Raw genomic sequence first — 25,606 nt, 5'->3', positions numbered from 1 at the left:
CTACCTTCTGAAATATTAAAAACTTTTAAGTAATTAGACAATGCAACCACTGCATCAATATCCATGTGTCTTGCTTTTTGTGACAAAAGTCATAGGCTTGACAAAAAACATGGCCTAATTCAGATTAATTTTGACAGTAAAGCCCTTATAATTGTACCATGAAATATAGCCTTAGTATGATAAGTTCTCATTTAATCAATGCTTGAACCATATCAAGAACTTATTAAAGAAAATATCATAAATACATGTAAGAAACATGTGTAGCATTATTTATAGGATTAATTTGTGCATTCCGCATTTACTTGTTTACACTTGCAGTCTACACCATTTATAGCCACTAGCCCGATGCCCTTGACTAGTAAAATTGTAATCAGACTAGTAAGTTTATGCAAATATTTGTTTAAACACATATGAAAACTGTTTGAATATGGTCTTCAGACTAGTAGTTGGTAAAGATTTTGGTGCAGACTGCACTTGTTAATTAATTGTGACCTTGGGTCCTAGAAATTACTCCCTATTGACTCTACCCATAATAAACTTGTCCTGTAACAAAATCAGCTTCACAAACCCTGCCTTTAATTGATTGCTTTTAGAATTGTCATTTTCCTTACATATTTTGACTACTTTTTTACTCAATTTCATGTTGTATTATTAAAAAAAGTATAAAATATTTAATTATTTGACTTTGATCAATTAAGGTAGAAAGGCATTACAATTTTTATAAGGGTTATCTTTGAATCCTTTCAAGCAAATTGTTCACGATTGTCTAGTTTCTGGACCAACGCTCTCTCAAATTATTGTACAATGTAATTAGTCAGTAAAACCTCTTGGAGATTAAGGCCAGCATATCCAGTATGTCATGCATGCATTGCCTAGTATTACCGTCTATAAACCCAGTTAAACATGGGTGTTCCCAGTATTATCTTCTGAGTTGGGCTATTCTCATAGAACAGGGTTTTTTGTCAACCCTCTGTTCAGTCATGGGCCATTGATTTTGAATGTTTTGCATAGTTTGCATGTTTAAATATTAACATTCAATTTTGAATTATCAATAATCATTATAGATGTACTATCAAAGTTATAAAAAGGCTAGACATATTTCTGTGTAAACTGTTTATTATTCATGTAGAAGGAAGAAGTCCTCAATAAAAGTAGATTCATAAAAACAATATGCTACAGTAAGAAACTCAAAATTATTATCTTTTTTTCTCTAAACAAATGAGCTTGTGCATTACCCTGTTCCTGTTCTATTGACAGACACTGCCATGTAAGCCATATGATTTCCTACAAATTTGCATATCTGAGTACCAAAAAGAATAATGAAAGCATTACAATGAAAATAAAATTTGTAATAGACTTTGTCCACTTTAACAGGTAACACATGCCTAAAATAGTAGTTCTATCAAATCTTAATTGACCAGCTTTTGAATCTTTCCTACGGAATTACTGTTTTAAATTGTGGTAGGTTCAAGGAGGGGCAACAGTGAACAGTATTCAAGTTTTGTTCAAATTAATTGGTTGGTATGATCTGTGTTTGATTGGTACAGAGCTTTTTTTTTTCTTCTTATAAAATATTGTCATTTGCTTTTTGAAATAATTTCAGATTTTTTTATAATGCTGTACCTTATAATAAAGCAGAAATTTCTATCAAATATATCAAAGGGAGATAATTATTTTTTAGCTAAATCTAGCTATATTTGTTATGAGACTTGTATAATCCAGAATTGTTGTTTTCTAGATTCTGTATTCCATGTTGGGACAACCATCAAAATGGGGAAGTATTCCCGAAATTAGAAACACTCCCTCAATTGAGTAATCATTTTATAGTGGTAAAAACAAAATTTTCTTAATCAAGTCTTTTTATTGAAAATCATTTTTAATGGCACAATATATTTAAGAAAACAGAGCAATACTTCGAAAGGCAAAGCACCATACTTTTATATTTGGTTTAAAAAAAAAGTTAAAAGTCTTAAAAATTGTAAATTTTTTCGAATATTGCTCAGGCTTGTTACTTTCCAGTAAAGCAGGTTAGAACTATTCGTCTTTTTCATGAATACAAAAAATAAGAATGGAAATGGGGAATGTGTCAAAAAGACAACAACCCGCCCAGAAGAGCAGAAAACAGCTGAAGGCCACCAATTGGTCTTCAATACAGCAAGAAAATCCCACACCTGGAGGAGTGCTTCAGCTGGCCCCTAAACAAAAATATGTACTAGTTCAGTGATAATGGACATCATACTAAACTCAGAAATATATAAAAGAAACTAAAATTAAAAATCATACAACACTAACAAAGGCCTGAGGACTGACTTGGCGGTACCTAGAATTACCGAATAACACCGTTATTATCAGAATAACACTTGTAATGACCGAATAACACTTAAAATTTTAATATTAGCACATATTGGTGACTTTTAAATATTGATTAAAAAATAATAGTATATTATTAATGTATTTTATAACTTAAAAATAATTTACAGAAAGTAGGTAAGTTCATAAAGATTATTTTAAATATAGTGTGTACATCCAACATGGCGACCAAGGAAATCACAATGGTCGCCATGTTGGATGTGCACACTAAATTTAAAACGATCTTTATGAAGTTACCTGCTTTCTGTTAATCATTTTTAAGTTATAAAATACACTTATAATATAATATTATTTAATAATCAATGTTTAAAAGTCACCAATATGTGCTAATATTAAAATTTCAAGTGTTATTCGGTCATTACAAGTGTTATTTGGATAATAACGGTGTTATTCGGTCATTCGTGTTACCCCTGACTTGGGACATGCTCAAAAATGCAGCAGGGTTAAACATGTTGGTTTTTTTTAGATCTCAACCCTCCCGTTGTGTGTCATTTCAAGTATAAACAGAGCACTAGAAAAAAAGTTCCGTTAATAAAAGAGAGATATCCCTCATTTGAGGATTAGTTACTCTTTTTGGGAACTATTACCTATTTGAAAGGTTGTCCGCAACCTGATTATCTGTTTTATGTTTAAATTACATTGTGACAATTCGGATCTATCGCCTCAATCGCCGTGTTTCGGCATTTAATTACATTGTTTAGCTTATCCATTGGTGGAACTGCGAAAACGTCGAATGGCAATCGCTATCGGGAAGCTTTATATCATATTCAAATACTATTTCAATTGTTTTTGTTCGACTGTCTCATTCTTTTTCAAAATGAGCGGCTTTCCCTAACGCTGATTTACAGGCTCTTTGATACGCTTATTGCAAGTACGGTAACTCTAATTTACCGGAAGTCTACATTTCAAGGGAAGTTACTCTTTCACTCATTTGAATTTTATTTGATATATGAACAGTTCAAAATGTATCTTTATATTAGTGAATGTTTCATATAAGTTCATTAATGTTGGTTGATTTAAAAGTGAAATAATAAAAATACCGAACTCCAAGGAAAATTCGATTTGGAAAATCTCTTATATTTTGTTTGTGCATTATGTTTGTTTGTACAATCATGTAGATGATTTTATAGTGAAATACAAATAAGTTTCAAAAGATTCAAAAGTTTAAAATGTTTGTATTCACATAAAATAAATAGAACATTGTCATCTATTTATCTAAAATTTCGATCTTTAAACACGAACAGTTAATTTGGGAGAGGAAAATTATTAGAAAAATATTAGAATAATAATAATAATAATAAATTTTTGACAGTGTTTTAAATCTTGAATCGACTACTATGTTAGATTCCCAAACGATTTGACGTTTGACGGTTGAGTTTAATAGATAATTTGTAATTTAGTATTTGTCGAAATTTGCATATGGTTTAATAGTTTGATAGTGAACACATTACTTAGATCAGCATCGGTAAAATTTTTCTTTTGTTGAATTACTATTACAAAGTGTACGAAGGAAGTGCTTCCTTATGTATAACATTTATAAATTGTCTCTTTCAAATATTTTTTAACCAAAGAATGTAACGCAACAACAAGAATATTAACTTCCTGTTCAATTTTGATCAGTTCTCTGATTACTAGCCTGACTGTGTCTATACTATTTTTTTTACCTTTCGGATGTTTTTAATAAGCTTTGGATTTTCAAGTATTTTGACCTGAGCATCACTGAAGAGACGTTTAATATCGAAATGCGAATCTGGTGCAAAACATGGTACAGTTAATGTTATTTGCTTCGTTTTGTTCCCCGCGAGAATTTCGACCGTTAAATTTACAAATTATCATCAGATTTAAAAATGACAAGTAAACCAATTTTAGAATTGACAATGCGTTTTCAATTTCTCATTTAAATGAAACAGCGGACAATTAGTTTCTTATTCGGGCTATATATAGATTTATATACATATAACCTGAATAAAATATATGCATAGTTACTTCTTCTGTTGTTAGTAGTTTCTTATCGTTCTATTTCCATAATCATAAAACTTCAGATGATGGAATAAATATTGCTTTGAAAAGTATGTTTCTAGTGAAATTTTAATTAAGAAAAATACTCTTGTACAAAATTTTATTTGTAATCAATAAAACTAGTCTAAGGCCGTGTTCACACCAAACGTCATGTACAGTAAACATGTTTACATTTAGTTTAATGTAATGTACACTGGTTTCACATTAAATTTGTTCACATCTATACACCTGGTTTAATTACCTGTACATGAGATTTGTTCACACTTGTAAACTATATGTCATTTAAATGCTCATTACATAGAATCGAATTCAAATTTCTTGGAAACTTTTCTAGCAGCTATGAAAGCCATTTCGATGATTTGCAGTACTTTTAAGATACTAAAGATGTCTCGATTACCCAATAAAAAACGTAGGCCGCAGCAACGTGCTTAGAGAACAACCATTTAACTTAAAAAAAAAAATATTCTGGTCAAGCAGATGATAAAAAAAAAATATTCTGAATGCAGATTTCCCCCATACCTTATAGTGTTAAATTTTGAAGAAAAAAAAATTGATTGATTGCTTTAAAAACTTAATAAATTTGGTCGCGAAAAAAAAACTTTGGCTAAAAAATAACAGATCGTTACGTACATTACAAATTAATGCTTTTTTTTTTATTTCTAAGTGCATTTTACCGGATCTGAGTTACTAACCAAACGATACAATTTACCGCACACTCTTTTTAGTAATGTATTTATGAGTGAATCGTTGATTGAGTAAAGACCAGTGGCAAATATTTCTGTGTACGTCCAGTCGATTCGGGAAGACATTTTCAAATGAATTATGAGTTTGGCAATGATGATGCTTTGAGTCTTGACAAAGGTGATGATGATGCTTTGAGTCTTGACAAAGGTGATGATGATGCTTTGAGTCTTGATAAAGCTACCTTTAGTTTTTTTTATAACAAAGCAATATATTGAGTTTAGACAATCAATTCAGTAAAGAACTTTATTAATAATTGTGATAAATATCAATTTTATTCAAAAAACGTTTCTTCTTTAAATATACATGGTAGAATTCATGTTCTTAATACCTTGTTTTGTGTACACTTGACCCACACAAGGCCTACATTGACTATCGACTGCATGTAGACAAAACATGATATAAACTACATGTAAACATTGAGTTGTATCAATGGGAACGTAAGTGTGTTTAGTTTACGTGTGAATTACACAAACACAACACCGAGTTTAGATCAATGTGAACACGGCCTAAATCATACATTCATACATGCTGTAATTTAGTCCTTTAAATTTCAATACAAAATCAATAGATGATATTTGAACTTGCGCACACAAGGTCTTGGTTTAGACACGTGAATGTGTTATGATATGGTAATACAAAAACCACAAAATGAACAAATTTCGTAATATATACATGTTTCATGTCTCATTGGATACAATAAAAAATGCATATGCTAACATATTTAAGGCAAGTTTTCATACATCTATAATGTACATAAAAAGTTTTATATAGTTACCACGAAGGTCATTTCAATGATAAAACGTCTAAACGCTGTTTTCAGATTCAATTGAACAACGTATCTATTCAGTTTCAATATAATAACTGCGGTATTAAGATTTGCATAAAAGTTCTTTACAGTCTTTAGTCATTCTGTTTGTTTAACTGTTCGACATCTCAATATTTTCTTTTTTGTTTTTGTCTCTCTTCCGTTGAGCTATAACATCAGGATCAAGATGTAAATCTGGATAACCATCCTCATCTGAAATCAAATGAAACCCTGTATTAACAGTGACACATTTGGTTTTTAAATTTAATTTGGTTGGCTGTTATAGAACATTTATGCTGCTGATAGCATTTGATAAACTCAGTTTGTCCATCATTAGTCTGTCCTCTTCTGGTTTGTGACTTTTTTTCCAGATTTCAGCCTGGACTAAGATGATGACTTATGTATATGTTATAAAGCACTTGCGATCATCACTGATGTGAACATAAAGATTATTGGTAGAATGCAGTAAAGGTTAACAGGAACAGATAGCCAGACAAGGAAGAAAAAGTGTATATCACACGAAATATAAATATATATAGTTAAATGACGACAATATAGAATTTTAAAATTGATGTACTAAATCTTATGCTTTTGTTTTTGTTTTTGTATTTTATTTACTATTTTCACGCTGGTCTTGTAGTCGTACTTAATCATTTTTTTTACGGTTACAAATCCCAACATATTCCATATAAGAGGTTGATGTTTCATTATCATGCCAATTAGGCTGCTATTGACTACTACTTTTATATCGTTTGCCTTTTTAGATTAATTTGTTATCATTTTTATTTTCTTGTTTTATTTTCCTGCCGATATCAATATTACGTAAAAATATTTTTTTCCCTAGGTGTTTGACATGACAATACAATGTGCAGTTGTTTACTGTTTACACCGATTGGTCTTCAAGGAAGTTCCATCGATAGAATTTTTGCATTGATTTTGAACATTAATACTTTATATCTTCAAATATTTTATTGATAAAAAATCCAAAATTTTATGATTTATGCATACGAATTAAGAAAGATGAAAATAAAATCACTTTTTCATTCATGGTGCAAACGACTTTAGAGTATTACAATACAACGACGAATTATATTTTAACTTACCATCAGACGGCATAGAGTCCTGTTCGTTTTCCTTCGCTTTTGGTAGTTTCTTATTTAATTCTACTGCAACAACTTTAGAGGCGCCATGTGATGTTATATTATCATCTATATCACATTTCTTTTTTACAGGATCTCTAGCATTCGCCATTTTACAGTTATTATTGACAAACACGTCACTCCCTGGTAGAAATTTCCTCTTCATTGCCTACAAATAACATAGTTAAAAATAGTTCAGGTAAAGGAAATTCTTCTTAGTTTATTTTGACGTGACTGCAATTGATTTAGATATTTAAACACAGCCATATTATTTGTATTCTTATATATACAAAAAATAATTTATACACTTACACATACATATATTCACATGTTTAAATGTCAGGTTTGAAACATAAACTAGTAGTATGTTTTGAATGAATGTTGTTTAACATGTTAACTTAAATTACATAGGATTTAGTAATTATATGTACCTTTCAATAGTATCCGGATCCGGAGTAATTCTTTTTGGGGACGGGTTGGGGTTAAAGATGAATTAAGTTATTAAGTTAATTAATATCTACATGTTTTTTGACGAAATATATGATTAACATTTATCGATGATGGTTATTATAAAGCATTACATGGGTTTGGTTCTGCCTTGTATCACACACACATATGAACCGACATAAAAGAGATAGTAAAAGGCTTCATACTAACACGCTCAGGTAACTTGACAACACAATTTCGTGATACAGTTATTGCATGGTGTCCCTTTTTCCTGTTATTTCATCATTCAATTGCCATTATTTAATCAAACTAAGGTAATTCTTATTTATAAATTTGTTGTGTCATCTATAGTCTGCGAATAATTCCCACATACCAGACAAAATTTGAGGTTCTTTAAACGGATTCTGGAATTTCATGAAATGTATTAATAACATCCAATGAAACTGTACATTTCTTCTTATTTAACATGCAACTTTCAGTCTTATCAATCAATGCTTTACAATCCGTTCTACATTTTTAAATATTAATATGTCGAATCCAACCAATATTGACGAGTTTACCAGTGACAATATGGATATAGAAACACATGGCTTAGATTGTCAAATAAAAACAGAAATTGGCATCGTGAATGACAAATACAAAGTTATTGCTATTTTTATGGTATGTCAATGCGGTTTGAAAAAGAGAAACGTTCATAAAGAGTTTAAGGAACAAGGATCAACTTATCTAGGTGAAAGCATAGACCTACACATTATCGGAAAACACTGTACATACGATACGAAGAAAGTATCACCTTTCAAGCTGAAATTTTTGCGACGTTGTTATTGTAGAGATGAATCATACTCATATTCAAGATAATGCTACAAGTAAAAAGGTATATTATTCTTTTCTTATATATCAACTACAGTATCAAGAATACAAAACATTGTATGTATAGCGAATAACAAAAAATAGTGAACTGAAAATAGGATTGTTTCTGCTTTATCATATTATTCAGTAATTGCTTCTTTTTGATTAAAAACGTATGGCAAAATTATCAAACTCCATAGTAAATTAAAAAGAGATGGTCCATAAAAACTGACAAAACCGAACGTTCAGCTTAATTAACGGGAAACAATTATCGTATTCCTAACTTAGTACATGTATTTGCTGAAGAAAATAAAGGGTTAAACCTGTTGAAAACCAATCTCATTACACTGTAAACTGATAAGATGACATACGCTTTCCGATTATTGCGCATGTAAATACTATTGTTTTCAAATGAGAACGTCATTTGGTTAGATGTTACTCTTATTACTAATATGTCAACTTAAAAAATGTTTTGCAATGACGAAGTAGTAATTAATTACGGTTTAGGAGAGAAGCAAATGACCAGTGTCGAATGAAAGATTTTTAGCCGCATGTATTTTTTCATATCTTCTTTTAAAAGATTGTCGATATGTCAAAACTTTATTCTAATGAAATTTTTATGCAACAATTGTCTTTATTGGCTAAAAGTTACCGTAAGATCTACGCGTCGCCAGTTAAACTGCATTTGCGACCGTCAAATCGCCAATTGACGGTAGCATCATCATCAACTACAGTACTGTTATTCTTAAATTATATTTCTGTGTAAATTTTTGTTATTGTTGTTTGTTTTATAGATATAGGAAGATGTGGTATGAGTGCCAATGAGACAACTGTCCATCCAAGTTACAATTTACAAAAGTCATTTTAAATTAAGTCATGGCGCTTTATGTTTTTATTGAACTTATGATTATTGATTTCTAATTAGTTAATTTCTCTCTCTTTTAACTTACAATTATTTGCATTTTCAAATATAACATACACTTTTCCTAATTATTATTCATATTTACAGGTATAATGAAGAAGCGTGACAAAAAGTTCAAAATGAATGTTGTGTTGACAAATGCCAAGACGAAGCTGAGTTACCATCCAAAAAATATTTACTTCATCTGCAACTGAACCGGAGTTTGATTTCTTTCGGCACATTTAAAGGCTGTGATCTAGATTAAAAAAATGTATTCAAAATATGGTTGAACCAATAGTTGCACAGTTTTACAGATATTTACAAAGTGAAGATGGAAAAAAGAACAAATTTTTAAAAGACTTTTCGAAAGTACACCAACGTTTTCAATTGACGTTTTAATTTGTATTTGTTATAATTAAAAGAATAAGTATTTATTGAAAAAAATCTGTTATTATTGTAGTAAAGAGTATATGTCTATTGAATCTTGATAAAATTTAAATACCAAGGAAGCTAGTGATTTTGTACCATTGCTATTTGTACCCAAAATGACAATTTCGTACCTTAAACTTTCCATTTTGTTCACATGAACAAAGCCATATTGTATCACATTTGACAGCTGCATATACCATTTCGTACGTGTTTAGTATTTCATATCATATATAGCATATCGTTAAAATTTTGTACTAACATCGGATCTGTGATATTGTGAAATAAAGGTTTATCTTAAAACAAAAAATGATCATTTGTTCTGCCTCACATATATTTAATGTTTTATTTTTTTAATGTGTTACTGTTCAATAGCCGTGACAATGATTCATTCCCTTACCTATTCTGTTTTTAAAAAAAATTGATTCCACTACAATAAATTTAGAAAATCATAGTAATAGAAATGTTTTAGTAACCAAAGATATGGTATATAATCAAAATGTTCTAAATTCATAAATCGATTGAGAAAAAACAAATCCGGGTTACAAACTAAAACTTAGGGAAACACATCAACTATAAGAGGAGAACCATGACACAACAGAAACCCTGAAATGCAACACACACAGAAACGAACTACAAGATAACAATAGCCATGTTCCTGACTTGATACAGGACATTTTAAGAAAAAATGGTGGGTCTATTACGTTTTAAAATTCTATGCTGTTCGACTGCGCCGACATAATTGAATAGTAGGAGGAGCTGAAGACTTAACATGATTATATCTTGTTACAACGGGATATATAATAGATTTGGTTTTACAAAGAAACAAAACCAAATGCAATTTGCTCATTTTCAAATACTTCTAGAAATAGAAATCAATGGATTCTAATTTTACTGATACCCAAGAAACCTATGAATATACAGAAGATCATATGGATGAGGCATGCTGTATAAAGAACAAAGGTAGGCACCCAACATATGACGGTGCCTACTTGTTTGAGTTAAATTGCTACTGCAGCTTGCAGCGACCAGTTCGACAATTTGTCCACGTTGGTCCTTATTGTAGAGAACATAAAGAATCCAGATATAAACGCGGTAGAAAAGTTATACATCTTCTGATGATATGCTATTGTGGAAGTGTTAACAAATCATATAATAGACTAGGTAAGTTGACATGTTTTTGGTTTGAACGTTTTGTGATTTGCACAGATTATATAAATAGGAGTACATTATTTAGAAATTGTAAAGTTAGCATACAATGCTATATTCAAATTTGCATTGAACTCCTTAAATTCTACCATTAAATAAATGGTTCTGTTTTTTGAACCGTAGATTTTTTTTAAACACCATCAGCGATTTAGTTTATTCGAATTTTATATGGATAGATATAGATTTATTGTTCTTCATTGCAGACAACTAAAGAAAGATGTACCACAAAGAAAAAGACAAATATGTTTATTAGAAGATGAAAAGATATAAAGATTTTGTGATATTCAAGAAATAATAATAGGAAACTAAAACAATTGATGGTCTTTCTACCTTCGAAAAACTGAGTATTAGTACATTTGCCATACCGCAGTGTATAAATCAACTAATTCGTTTGTTAACAATAGCTATTTATATTCTTAAAGGGGCACTAGCTACGAGATATAAAAAAATCAAAAGTACGATTTTTTTTTGTTCAATCATTAACGAAAGTGAAATAGTGAAATAACAATTCGCTTTTAGCAGCCAGTATGGTTCAATTTTGTCAAATTAAGCTAAGAAACATTGATGATGAACTATTCACTTGCAAGTGAACTCAATTTAACCCCTTAGCTAGGGATTGATAACGCATGATTTGTGCGTGTTCTGTTATTTAAAGGAAAATAATGTCAACATTGAAAGTGAAACAAAGGTAAATCATTTGATTGACTGATTCGATCCACAAAAAAAATCATTCTTATACAGGTAAAAACGATGAGTAACATATATTTTTAATCTATAATATGAAATTAAACAGACCTAGAAAAAAAATCTAACTGCACGAGTTCGCTTTCTATTTACATCTATATTTATGTTTATATCGCTTATATGACATCAGAGGTCTTCGGAGGTTAACTCGATAGTTAATTTGATGGCACCAAAACTACAATACACACAACATGAAGCTACAAATTATCAAGCCCGTGCCCTGTAAATTGTTTATTTTAGATTTTTTATAATTTTGATAAATGTTTTACATGGTTATAAATCAAATATGGGAATTTAAGTCAAATCAGTGAACATGAATTTGACAGCTAGTGCCCATTTAAGATGATTACATGAACTCTTTCTGTTGTATAAAACATAACTGTTAATGTATCTTGTTCACTATTTACGGCTTAATAAATGAATGGTGTTTATCTTTTTTTTATGTCAGGTTCTCAAAATGTGAAATCCATATATGCATAACATCAGAATATTCCATTTTGTCTTTCAACTATTTGATTTCGAGCGTTACTTATGAAAGTAAATCCAGATACATAAAATTTCTAATGTGAGTTAAAAAGTAAGATGATAAAAAAAACAAATATTTCTGGCATGTTTCCAGGTCATTTCACACATTTTTCAGGAAACATCTGCATCAGGAACACATGAAACAAAAAGTTGGAAAGCCAAAAGTATAATACGTTGGAGAACCCTAATATTGAAACATCTTCGACTAAAACCGAAATCGTCAAATATCTACGTCATTTGGTCTACGAGGATAGTTATCGCTTTTGCAATCATACCACGACATCTTATTTATTTTTTCAACATATTGGCTGGTATTATAATTATTATAATTGTTCCTCTGGTATCTTTCGCCCCTCTTTTATGTAATTTCATGACCTGGATGTGAGTTCTATCAATATATACAGTTTTAACTATTATTCTCATATTTCAATTTCCATATTGTGATAAGCGGTATAGAGTCTGGAAAATCCTATGTTTACGAAAGCTAAAGTTATTGTACACAATGTATTATATGTTTTGATTTTTTAATTCACGTTTAAACTGCACTGTTGGAAGATCATAGTTTGTAAGATAAGTTTTGTGACTTTTTGACTAAGAAAATGTGTTTAAATCTTAGAAATGACCAATGTGATCATCTGTAAGGTCCTCCGTTTTAAATGATGTTTTATCAATAGAAGATAAAAATAGGTTGGCAGGCTAGAGGATAACTGGATGTATTATTGATTTTGAGTCAAAATTTCCTGCATATGAAAACAATGTTTTTCAAGCATTATAAGCTAAACCACAAGAGATGTATCGCGCACCCATAGCAAAGACATACCTATAGATACCTTTGATAATTTAATTATGGTGTCCTAATAAGTACAGCATAATTAAAGATAACCGTATAATCAGATTGGTAACTAAACAAGACATGAGGTTCAAATTTAACCATTGCCCAAAACGAAGTATTAATTCAGTAAAAACAAAATGAATACATTTTTCCGGACATTTCTACATTCTGAAAACGAGACGACACATATATTAAAGTAGGAATGGATACTTGTTACATATTTTTTTTAATAAAAATGTGTATTGAAGTAGAGCGTTAAATAAAGACATAAAAGCCCAGTTTAAATATTGACGGCGCGACGGATGGCTAAGAAGTGTATCTTAAAAAATGAGTTAAGATTTAACAAATAAAGTTCAGCTTTCGTTGACATTCATCGCTAAATTACAAGTATTGATTTACGTAACACGTCAGAACCTCTAGGAAAAAACGTGTAACAAAACGATTGGGAGTGTAATAATACTTAAAAGAAATTCCAGAATTTAAATATAAAACATATAAAACAGATATATATTTATATGATAGAGAAGATATAAATCATATGTTTCCTTTTATAAAAGTATTAGTTAAAAGTACCGAATTTGAAATACAATCAAAATTTTGATATGCACAGTTCAATAAGTATAGATGAGTTTTATGGATACAAAAATGATGATGATAGTGTATTTGAAAAGCACTTAAGTAATACGTGTAAAATGATAAGAAAATGTTATATCAGAAATGACCAGACTTACTATATCTTTCTTAGACATTGCTTTTGCAACCAATATTCCTATGTCTCAAATAGAGATGTTAATTTTCGGAAGATTTCGGATATGAATAAGGACGGAGTTTTCATCCATCATCATGCTAACTGTTTTCGTAAATATAGGCAGCATAAAGCATTTATAATTACTAATACATGTAGTTGCAATGCACGTCAGGAATACATGTCCAGCTCTAAGTAAGTTTTAATTTTAGGTATTTTCCTTTAACATATCTATACGTAGATCAGGTATAGTTCACCTTAGTTGATTTAGACATTTTTTTAACTAAACGATTTAAAATAAGTATTAAAAAATTTATAAGCGACAAAAAATTATGTTACACACATCAAATTCTATAAAGGACAAAATACTAATATATAACTATAAACTACAATCGAAAAGAAAGGTTCCTAACTTGAGGAAATGAACAATTTACATATGGCTTTTTACATTACACGTTGACTACCTACACTTCTTCTTTCGGTCAGCTGTTTAACCGGAATTGTCAAAAATAAAAACTATTCACCACAGTAAGGACAGTCTCAAATTTTTCGGTAAATTCATTTTATAAAATCCTTTTCACCTGTCTAAACAAAATAGAAATATATCTAACGACTCTCACTGATTTAATTTTTTTTTTTTTTTGATTTTTTTCATAATGCTTTACCTTTTTGACGTGAACGTTGTGAAAACAAGTTTTGGAAGAAAAAATAAAGACTAAATATCGTATTAACTAGACCGTGTGTGTGTGGTGTCATATATATCTTTAAGAAGATAAGGAGACAACCATATTAACTTGATAATTGAATGTTAAAACTATATAAATTCAATTTAATATTTAGATGATTGATTGATTGCTGGATGCTTAACGCCTAGTGGCAAAAATTGCATGCATGTTTAGGACGAAATATTTCATAAAAATAACAATTTATAAATTTGATGCATCCTTAGAGCTTTTCTGGATTCTCTTAACCAGGTAGGCCCAAACCCTAAAATTGTAAGCTCTAGATATCTATACATAAATTAACATTTGAGGAGCTTAATGGGAAACAAACCCCTTTAAGTTGAGTAAGTACAGCTACGGAATAATTTACCTGAGGAAGTTTGAACCTAGGTTCTTAACAATCTCTAAATTAATTTACAAAATTAACCACCTGTTCTGTTTTTTTCGCTAAGCTTATGTATTTTTAGAAAAAGATATTACCAAAACCATGAGTTATATAGGCTTAGTTTGTTCATGATTTGTACAAATTTGTTATCTGGTTGCAATGAAACAGTCCAATCAATAGGTTACCAACGAAGTATATAATTTGATATGTTTATCTAACAGTGCATTGTTAACGCAGAATAACAACCGTTTATTCTTTTAAATTGAATATTTTATAATGGTTACCGGAGGAATAATCGCCCTTGCTGTAGGAATACCCGTAGTAGGAGTAGGATTATTGGTCGTTATTATCTGGTTCCTAGTAAACAAGTATAGGGAGACACATGCAAGAGGATCTAGAGATGATCATACAAAATAACTCAGAAAGCCTTAAAAGTGTTTAAATACAAGTATATTTTTTGTTCATTATTTTATGGAGAACATACATTTCTAAGTATTAAAGTAAATTTTTTGCTTGATACAACCGGATGATTCTTTGCAACGAAACAACTTATGATTTGTATTTAATTATTTAATCGGAGAAGGAATACCTGTCAATATGACTTACAGTAAGGAATCATTTAATTTACAATATAAATTATTTCGGAAATATTGTAGACATTTGCTTCGTTTGGTTTGTTCCATTTAGTATCTCTGTTATAACTGTGACTTTTGATTTGCTGTATGTCATGAATATTTAATTATCTTAATTCATGTTATAGTAATGATTTACCTTTATAACTATAGCTATGTATAATGGAACGTGTATAATATAAAATCAGGAACAAGTTGGTACTGTTTATTTTACTTCTTTTTCAAACCTAGCATCCATTGGACAATGGCTTTGCTAGATTTTGGTTTTTACGATTGTTTTGTACCTATGGCTTTTATTCCGTTCATTGGCCTTATTCATTTCTGTCTGCTTTTGGTTTGAAGAGATTACAGAAGTATTGTACAGAACCTATGATCTACTTTCTGTTAAAAAAAATAACCAGTATTGATATTTATGAATCTTTTTTTTCTATCCTTTGCCAATTAAATTTATAAATAATGTTTCAGTAGAAAATACTATTAAAAGAATATCGAACTCAAACGTTAAATAAAAAATTGGAAGTCCTTATAAACTGACGTTAGAACTACATGAGTCAACCACACAAACGGAAAATAACTGACTTTTTTAGAATAAAATGGTAGTTCATACTGGGTTTCATAGCTAAACGAACCTCCCACTTATAAGGCAGTAGTTTATAGTTTTGTTCTTCATTTGATTGCCTTTTTGCATTTTTTTCTTCGAGCGTCACTGATGTGTTTTTTTGTAGACAAAACGCGTATCTTGTGTACCCAATTTTAATCCTGGATTTTACACTGGACGTTTGTTTAAAATATATATTTAGATAAAAAACATAAAAATTCAAGTTGTATATCACAAAAAAAAGTTCTATGCCTTTTGTTTAATTCTAAAAACGTAAAAAACAGTAGTATCACCTCCTGGTTGTAATGGAAATTATTAAGGTATTTTTAGATAGTTGTCATTTGGAAATTTCGAGCAGATTTCATTACGCAATGGCGCGATTGATCCATGATATATGTTTATGAGGCGGTTGTGACATGAAATGAGTCAATTGAAATATCTGAATAGTGTGTACTTATTAATATCGAATGATATATAGCAAAGATCCAAATGTCATGTGTACAGATATGTTTTAAGTACATAGAGTATAGATGTGACAAAGGAAGGAGAAGAAACTTTGTTAAAAGTCATCATTTTGAGATATTAAGAACTGTTCGAACAAAAATAAGACAATTGAACAGAAAGCCTCATTCAGTAAAATACAACTAGTGAACAGAATCTAACGATAACACGTTAACTTTAAAAACTAGAATTCTTTTTAATATTCAAAAAATCAAAGCAAAAATCGCGGCATCGATGCTATTTCAACCAGATTCTTTAGATACTAATATCAATTAAGATATAACAACAGACACTGCAATATACCAAACAAGAACGTAAAAAAATCAGTACATAAAAATCATTTCTTTATATCGATTTATAGATAGCAAAATAAAAACTCAATATCATATCAAAACATGCTCGCGTATAACGAAATAAACTCAAGGTACTTAACCTGCTGATATGAATTCATGACATCTTACTCTCTGATATTAATGATTGTAGTTGAGGGTAGACTTCTTAAAATAAATTGTTCTTCTATAACATCCAGGAATTATTATTTGAAGATATAAATGAAAGTCTATGCCAAAAAATTTCAAGTCATGTTTGCAATTCTTTACTTTTCATCGGAATCAATTTAACTTAAGTAGGAGGAGATATTTAAATACACAAGTCATGTGTCTGTATAAAAGTCATACAGCAGTAACAGCTTATCATAACATAGAGTTAACCAGGATATATCGAAACGGATCCCTTTTGATGACTTTAAGATTATTATATTTGATTTTAGAAAATGGCAAACAATGAAACGTGTACTGAATTTGATGATATTTATGATGATTACGATCATGAAAGCAACGTATGTTCAATTAGATACAAGTGCATAACGTTTTTAGATTATTATTTCTATGAAACTGAATGTCACTGTAAAATCCGAAAACCAGTTCGGCAATTTTATCACACACTAAGTGTTTGCCAACCCTACATTATAAAGGAAATGCGTCATGGACGTTTGCATCAGCGTCTTTATATGAGATGCTATTGTGGCTATGAGAAACGTTCATCTTGTATAATTATTTAATATAAGGTAAGACATTGCAAAAATAACGTAAAATTAACAATAGCAATTTACAACTCGGGTTTACGTTTTGTAAGGCAGTACTGTCATTCTTGATAGTAGATATTTTTTCAAAATTATTTGTAAGTCTGTATTTTGCATCCACCAAAAATGTAGATGTTATTCGATGTAAAAATGTCGATACGGTACATATTATATTGATAGTATATGTTGAGAATAGAGGTAGATGATACCAAAGGGATATTCAAATTCATAAGTCAAAAACAAACAAAAACACGACCAAAAAAAAAAAGAAAATTATGAAAAGATAAACACAATATCGAAAACTAAAGAATGATCAAAACAGACCCTACAAAATCCGGGGAGATCACACATAGGCTGATTAAATGAGAACAAAAAATATCAATATTTAAATATTTATGCAAACTGTGTTGCGCTAGAATTTTTCAAAACATCTTTATACATAAAAGCTTTTCGAACATTGGTTTGGGTTCTCCTGAAGAAATGATACTAGTCAAAGCAAAAATTGCAACGAATGCATTAAAGAGGTAGGACATATTTCCTCTGTATGTTATACTCACAGGGTAAACATTTTAAAGTCGGTTAAACCTACAAACAGTTAGATAACGAAGAGTTTTAACAATATTAAAAAAAAACAATAAGTCTACAGTTTTGCATCTTTCTATAAATTGAAAAATGTTATTCAGATATACAAACTACTGTTAATGACAAGATTGTAAATTTAACATGTGTTTTGTAGTTTTGCATCGAATGTTTTGAATGAATCAAACTAAGCTGTTTTGCATCTGAAAGAGCTTTCCGTCAAATAGAATGTATCCTGGTTAAGAATAAAAGATTGAAAGTGTATAATAACCGAGCCGAACTCATTCATCAATCGTAAAAGATGAATTGGTATCATTTTGCAACTAAAGTAACTAGAGTGTCTACAAACCATTTTGTTTTTATTTGTTGACATAGTTTTATGTTTTTATAGTGATTAAGATAATAACACAGTTTTGACTACAGCACGGCCCAATTTTCGACATGTTTATCTATAATGACTGTTTGTTTTGCTCACACATGGTTTTTTTTATATTATGAAATTTTACGCGACTGTCATACAAATGAGAGGTTTTGCTAGCTATTATACTAGGTTTAATCCGCCATTTTCTGCATAAGGAAATGTTGTACCAAGTATGGAATATTAAAGTTGTTAACCATTTGTTTGATGTGTTTGACCTTTTGATATTGCCATTTGTATTGTAACCTACCGAATTAGACTATTTACCGGGTTTGTAATAACATGAGCACGTGACGGGTGCCACATGTGGAACAGGATCTACTTTCCCTTCCGGAGCACCTGAGATCACCCCCAGTTTTTGGTGGGGTTCATGTTGCTCAGTCTTTAGTTTTCGTTGTTGCTTCTTGTGTACTATTATTTGTCTGTTTGTCTTTTTTATTTTTAGCCATGGCGTTGTCAGTTTATTTTCGATTTATGAGTTTGACTATTCCTCTGGTATTTTTAGCCCCTCTTTTAAGGGTCTTTTCATTTATAATATCCCTTGATGTTCGGAATTTTTATTATTCTACTTTTTAGACTTAATTATTAAACCAATTCAACCATGCAAAGTAGGTAAAAGTCAGATGAACAACATGTTTATCTTACAATTATTATGCAAACCAAATATGACTATCTTACTTCTATTAACAGAGAGTTTGACATTACTACTAACACTTAATGTGAATTTTAATAACGCAATTAAAAATGAAAATGTGATTTATTGAAATAAATTGCTATATGAAAACATCCGATCACAAGTAATAGGTATATAAAGCAATGTATGAGAGTTTTTGAGTTTTCTTTCAGAAGAACCATCACATCGTCCATCTGCTTAAATTGACAAAATGTAAACATTAGTTACTCTTTTTACATTTTGATGCTGAATAGATAAATCAAAGAAATCTTTTTTAAAGAAAGAGGCATCTGATTGACTATTTTATAAAAAAATTCAAAGGGAAGGTTATGGAAATTGTTCTTAAAAAAACAACACTAGACAGAAGAAGCAATGTCATACTCTCATGTGAAAAACATTGGAGTCCTCTTTAACATTCGAAGATAAAATTCTTGCAGTAATTTTCATTCAAAATTTTTGTTGATTGGGACAATAAATTAATTAAACTTTTTGCAACAAGGAAAGAGACATTATAAATTGATTAAAACATGTATACGTATGAATAAAAGGAGATGTGATCTAAATGTAAAAAATATGCCTATATATCTATATGAAATAAAAAAAGGAAGTATTATTTGGTATAAACGAGGTTTGTGGATTTTGCTTTTATCTTTATTTCATAAAACCACTTTAGCTATTTGAGAAATAATGCCGACACTTCAAATCTATTATAGTTAACTACAACTATACTAATTCTAATTGTATTCTCTTTTTTGTAGGTAAAAATATCATCAAGATGTGTTTTGAAATAGATGTATCGACAGTGTCTGCTTTTCAGATAATAAAGGGAAATACAGATTATTATATTATTTTTGACATTTAAATTATTTTAAAAATGTGAAACATCTCATGTAAAAAATGTAAAAGGTGTGTGTCTAAGGAATAACAATTGACAAGTGTTAGTAAAACATATTACATTTAAAAATCAATAGTTCAGAGAACCATTGAAGGTCTTTCCACATCAATTTTTTTAAAGTTGTTTTGATGAAGCCTCTATCAGTTTACTCAAAAATACTATTGGCGTCTAATGACAGGTTTATGCATACTCATTACAAATAAAATATATGTTTTCTATGTATTTTGGTCTAAAATAAAGTGGTTATTTGCTAATTACAGATTAGATAATGTCACTTCCAGTCTTATATGATAGCTTGATTCTCAGATTCCAAAAAATATATGGTCTTTATGTAATTTAGCATGAAAAAAAGAGATAACTTGCAACATCCGGTTTGGAAAATGTCACTTCCAGTCTCATATGATAGCTGTTTATACACTGATTCCAAAAATATATGTTTCTATATACTTTTGCCTATAATAAGGGAAATAATTATACTTCCGGTTTAATGAAGGTCAAATCTGGTCTCAAATGATCGGTTTATATATGCCTATCTAAAATGAATATGGGTTCTATAGATATAAGAAGATGTGGTATGAGTGCCAATGAGACAACTCTCCATCCAAGTCAAAATTTATAAAAGTAAACCATTATAGGTCACAGTACGGTCTTCAACACGGAGCCTTGGCTCACACCGAACAGTAAGCTATAAAGGGCCACAAAAAATTACTAGTGTAAAACCATTCAAACGGGAAAACCAACGGTCTAATCTAATAAAAAACGAGAAACGAGAAACACTTATGAACCACATCAACAAACGACAACTACTGAACATCAGATTCCTGACTTAGGACAGCTGCAAACAAATGCAGCGGGTTTAAACGTTTTGATGGTACCAAACCTTCACCCTTTTTCCGAAATAATAGTGTAACATCACAACATAGAAAGACACACTATAAAATATCAACTGAAATAGCTTAACTCAATCAAAGGACATATTAACACCATTGAACATACACTGAACAAATAAATTTGACCTATGACACAATGTAAATACAAAATAAATAAACTAAGGGAAGAATAATAAAAGTAACATGTTATATCGGTAAGAAATGTTAAACAATTAAAGAAAAACAATATGCTCGAACAAAAATACCATCCATTTGCAATAACTTTAAACACAGGTAAATGAAAATAATTTTGTTGTTAGGTATACGTGTACAGTACCAATAGAGAAAGGAAATATTATTACAAAATAAATAATTTTGATGTTCATAGTACGAAGTGAAAATTTATAGTTATACCAAACACTTATCAAAGCTGGTATATAGACCAGATATAACCCTGAATAACATTAAATAACAAAAAAGCAATACAATTAGTATCAACAGGTCAAATAAACAAGAAAGTACGATTTGAGAGTACTCGCAGTTACTGACGGCTAGTTAAAAGCCAAAACAATTAATAATAAAAAATCATGCATCAGAGACTAAAATCAACTAAAACACATCCCAGGGATTTAGTATTTTAACGTCATGGACAGTCAAAGAAGACATGACTAGTGCAATGCCAAAAATAAATGTATCGACAGACAGTAGGATAGATAGGAGTTTAACCTCTTTATAGATCTAAACGAACGTGGGTGTGTCTTTATACATCCCACTTGAAAAAAATACAAATTTAGTTATGTTTTAATTTGCTGATGACAAAATCGATATTAGTGCCAATGTAAACTATGCACTTTTTCATGAAAAATGCAAAAAGGCCACTTCCGGTTGACATTTTTGTAGGTCATATGTAAACTAACATTTTGCAAAAGACCTTATTGATTTATCATGAACTAACTTGATATCAATCAATTAACCTTATATCTAACATTTCAGGGGCAATAACTTCTATAAAACTTATTTATACAAAAGAAGATATGGTATGATTGCCAATGAGACAACTCTCCACAAGAGGCCAAATGACACAGAAATTAACAACTATAGGTCACCGTACGGCCTTCAACAATGAGCAAAGCCCATACCGCATAGTCAGCTATAAAAGGCCCCAAAATGACAAATATAAAACGATTCAAACGAGAAAACTAACGGCCTTATTTATATACAAAAAATGAACGAAAAACAAACATGTAACACATCAACAAACGACAACTACTGAATTACAGGCTTCTGACTTGAGACAGGCACATACATAGAGAATGTGGCGGGGGTAAACATGTAAGCAGGATCCCAACCCTCCCCTAACCTGGGACAACATAAGAACGAACTATAAAAATCAATTGAAAAAGGCCTAATCAGGAATCTGATGTTCAGTAGTTGTCGTTTGTTGATGTGGTTCATAAGTGTTTCTCGATTCTCGTTTTTTATATAGATTAGACCGTTGGTTTTCCCGTTTGAATGGTTTTACACTAGTAATTCTTGGGGCCCTTTATAGCTTGCTGTTCGGTGTGAGCCAAGGTTACTAGTTGAAGACCGTACTTTGACCTATAATGGTTTACTTTTATAAATTTTGACTTGGATGGAGAGTTGTCTTGTTGGCACTCATACCACATCTTCTTATATCTATTAACTCATCAGAAGGATACAAATAGAAATACATTTAACAAAAACACAGAGTGAACATGGCCGGGTACTTGTATATCCCAACAATAAAGACTTTAAGTACTGATCTGAGAGTACTCGCAGTTATTGACAGCTAATTCAAAGCCACTAACAACTAATAAAAAAATCATGCATTTAAGACTAAATTATCAATCAGTACACATCCAACATCCAATGGATTTTGTGAAAAGACGTCATAAACAGTCAGAGAAAAACATAACCTTGTGCAATGCAAAGATACAGGTATCGACAGATTGTAGATCCATGAATGTGTATATGTATATAACAATAATATTAGATTGTTTCAGACCAAACGTATCATATCTTCATCACAATTAAGCAAACATTTTAACTATAAAAAAGAAGATGTGGTATGATTGCCAATGAGACAACTCTCCACAAGAGACCAAAATGACACAGAAATTAACAACTATAGGTAGTTCTTTATATACATATCTTTAAAAGTGTCAGAGTAAATGCAAAACAAGAAAAATTCAAAATTGAGAACATGACCTTGACCTTTGACATTGACCTCAGTTTCTAAGTTAATACCCATAAGCCTAAAATAAAAAAATTCTAGGGTTATTCGGCTAACGGTTTAAAAGTTACAAAAACATACCGACACATTCATTTGGTAAAGTAAGATAACTCCCATAAGATTTCACTGGATCGCTTCGATCCAAATTAGCCAAAATTCCTAAGGATGTAAGGAACAATTCAGAAAAAGAAGGAGATGCACACAAGATGAACAGTGAATGGGGATATAACTCTTACAAATAAAATTGTTTGGCTTAGCAGGGTGAAAGTTAAAAGCGCATACACTGTACGATACATTATTACAAATATCTAGGCGACATATTGCAAAAAAAACCAAAGTTTGACGGAATGAAAAAAAAAGAATAATAATAATAACTAATGCAATAGGTCTTTCCACAGAAAAGTGGAAAGACATAATTATTTAGAAATAAAAACGACCAGTCAATGGCACAACTATTACGTTGTTGGGATTTGTGTTGCTTTATCTTTAGTTCTAAATGTAAAGTTTATGATTTTTATTGAATTTTTCTTTATGTTGTTAGTGTTTATTTGAAGGCTAACCATTCATGATTTTTAAATTACTTCCAAAGGTTAGATAACCAGAACTTATATTAAACCAAAACAAAATAAAAGGTGATAGATAACAACATCAGTCAAACACACAGGCACTTGTCTCAAAATTTGTTCCCCCTATATACCTTAATATAACACAAGGTACTTAACTTGCATTTTTGAAAAATGTCAGCCGGTCGCGAAATTCCGTTATATGCCGATTTCTCAGATGTCAAACCCACTTAAACTTGTTATGTCGTAAATTTAAATTGATTTTTCTACACAATGGTGTATAACACCCCTAAATTTTTTGTCGGAATCATCCGTAGCAATCCTACCCAAGTATGTCAATCGTAATCATTTCGTCTACCGACGCAATATTGGAAACATACAACTCGCAGTAAAAGGTATCTTCCCACGCTCTTTATATATCTCGGTTTCCGATTGGTCAAATTTTATGAGAAGAACTTATCTTATAATTTGTTTAGTTCATGAACGTAAACAATTTCCAAAAAACTATCTTCTTAATTTTTGAAAAAAGACAACAATCGAGACACTTTATTAGTCTCTAATACGATCAGTGTACGAGAGGTTCTAAACAATACAATGTTTTTTTCATCATGACAAAGAATTGAATATAATTACAAAATAAATCAATAACAACACTAAAGTCCTTGGAAAATTCTAAACGGGAAGTTCCTTATCAAATGGCAAAATTTAAAGCTCAATCCCATCAAACAAACAAAAAACAACTGTCATATTCCTGGCTTGGTAAAGTTAGTTTTTTGTGTAGAAAATGGTGGATTAAAAATGGTTTTATTGCTCTCTAAATTACGTAGAGACAGGGCCCTATATTTTGACTTAGACTGTAAAACTTTCAAGCTGAACTCATCCAACGGTTGAAGATAAATGTTTAATGAATTTAATTTTTTTTAACGTAACTATTGATTGCCTTAAACAACAACAAAAACGTAATCGGGAAAAATATTAACATTTAATGTATATTTTGTTTTCAATTCTTTTTGATAAATCATGAGAGCCTCTACCACTCCTTAATATAACTATTTCCTGATGTTCAAACTATAACAAAAGACTTTCAACATCATATTATAGAATTATCCTTACACAACTGTTTCTTTAAGTCTACATATTCGTGATATATATCTGTTCCTTATATTTCATCTTCATTGTATTTTATTGTCGTTATTATAGTTATATAAATAATTATTAATCTTACTGTATATCATGATACATGTATTCATATTTAAATATGGTGGACATATTATTCTGCTGTAGAAGAAGAAGAGTTGTTGTAAATGAAACTTTATTATAACCTTAAGGCTTGGATAATCATAAGATCACCCTTGCTAGGACTATCTAAGGACATGATTGTTGACAGCGAAAACATGTCGCTAGTGAGTTGAAACGTATCCTAATTGGAATTTAATCATATGTAATTTTTGATAATAGTTAAATGGAAAATTTGAGCGTATTTCAAAACATAGTGGTGTGGTTATTCCGTTTTAATTGTTTTCTCGTTTAAAGTTTCGTATAATGAGTAATTTTAGATATTTATTTATAAGAATGAATTCAAAACCATATCAAATGGAAATTGGAAAATGGCGTAGTTCCAAATTTCGAGTCCATTTTTCTTTGTTATATTTACAGGTATATAACACGAACGTATAAATGT

General features: G+C 30.2%; 1 protein-coding gene and 3 long non-coding RNA genes across 5 annotated transcripts in view; 3 read left to right on the top strand and 1 right to left on the bottom strand.

Annotated features, from left to right (window-relative positions):
- Window positions 1–4,440: 4,440 nt before the first annotated feature.
- Window positions 4,441–25,606, bottom strand: part of LOC127739408 (uncharacterized) — a 63,667-nt gene continuing 42,501 nt past the window's right edge. For both annotated transcript variants that reach the window (XM_052251169.1, XM_052251168.1), the window contains 2 exons: window positions 7,042–7,246; window positions 4,441–6,151 (listed from right to left, as the gene is read on the bottom strand). In XM_052251169.1, coding sequence (XP_052107129.1) covers window positions 6,051–6,151; window positions 7,042–7,246 — 306 coding nt within the window. In that variant the 3' untranslated portion in view covers window positions 4,441–6,050. The remainder of the gene's footprint in view (window positions 6,152–7,041; window positions 7,247–25,606) is intronic.
- Window positions 7,512–10,010, top strand: LOC127739412 (uncharacterized). Its single transcript, XR_008000426.1, has 2 exons — window positions 7,512–8,398; window positions 9,383–10,010. It is a non-coding gene; the product is annotated as an uncharacterized LOC127739412 (long non-coding RNA).
- On the top strand, window positions 10,345–12,084 carry LOC127739417 (uncharacterized). The gene is made up of 2 exons (XR_008000433.1): window positions 10,345–10,864; window positions 11,113–12,084. It is a non-coding gene; the product is annotated as an uncharacterized LOC127739417 (long non-coding RNA).
- On the top strand, window positions 15,912–20,493 carry LOC127739415 (uncharacterized). Its single transcript, XR_008000431.1, has 2 exons — window positions 15,912–17,659; window positions 20,103–20,493. It is a non-coding gene; the product is annotated as an uncharacterized LOC127739415 (long non-coding RNA).

This window comes from Mytilus californianus, unplaced genomic scaffold (assembly GCF_021869535.1).
Source record: "Mytilus californianus isolate M0D057914Y unplaced genomic scaffold, xbMytCali1.0.p SCAF_4, whole genome shotgun sequence".
Taxonomy (NCBI): Eukaryota; Metazoa; Mollusca; class Bivalvia; order Mytilida; family Mytilidae; genus Mytilus; species Mytilus californianus.
Note: the sequence above shows the minus strand (reverse complement) of the source record. Positions and strands in the feature narration are given on the sequence as shown.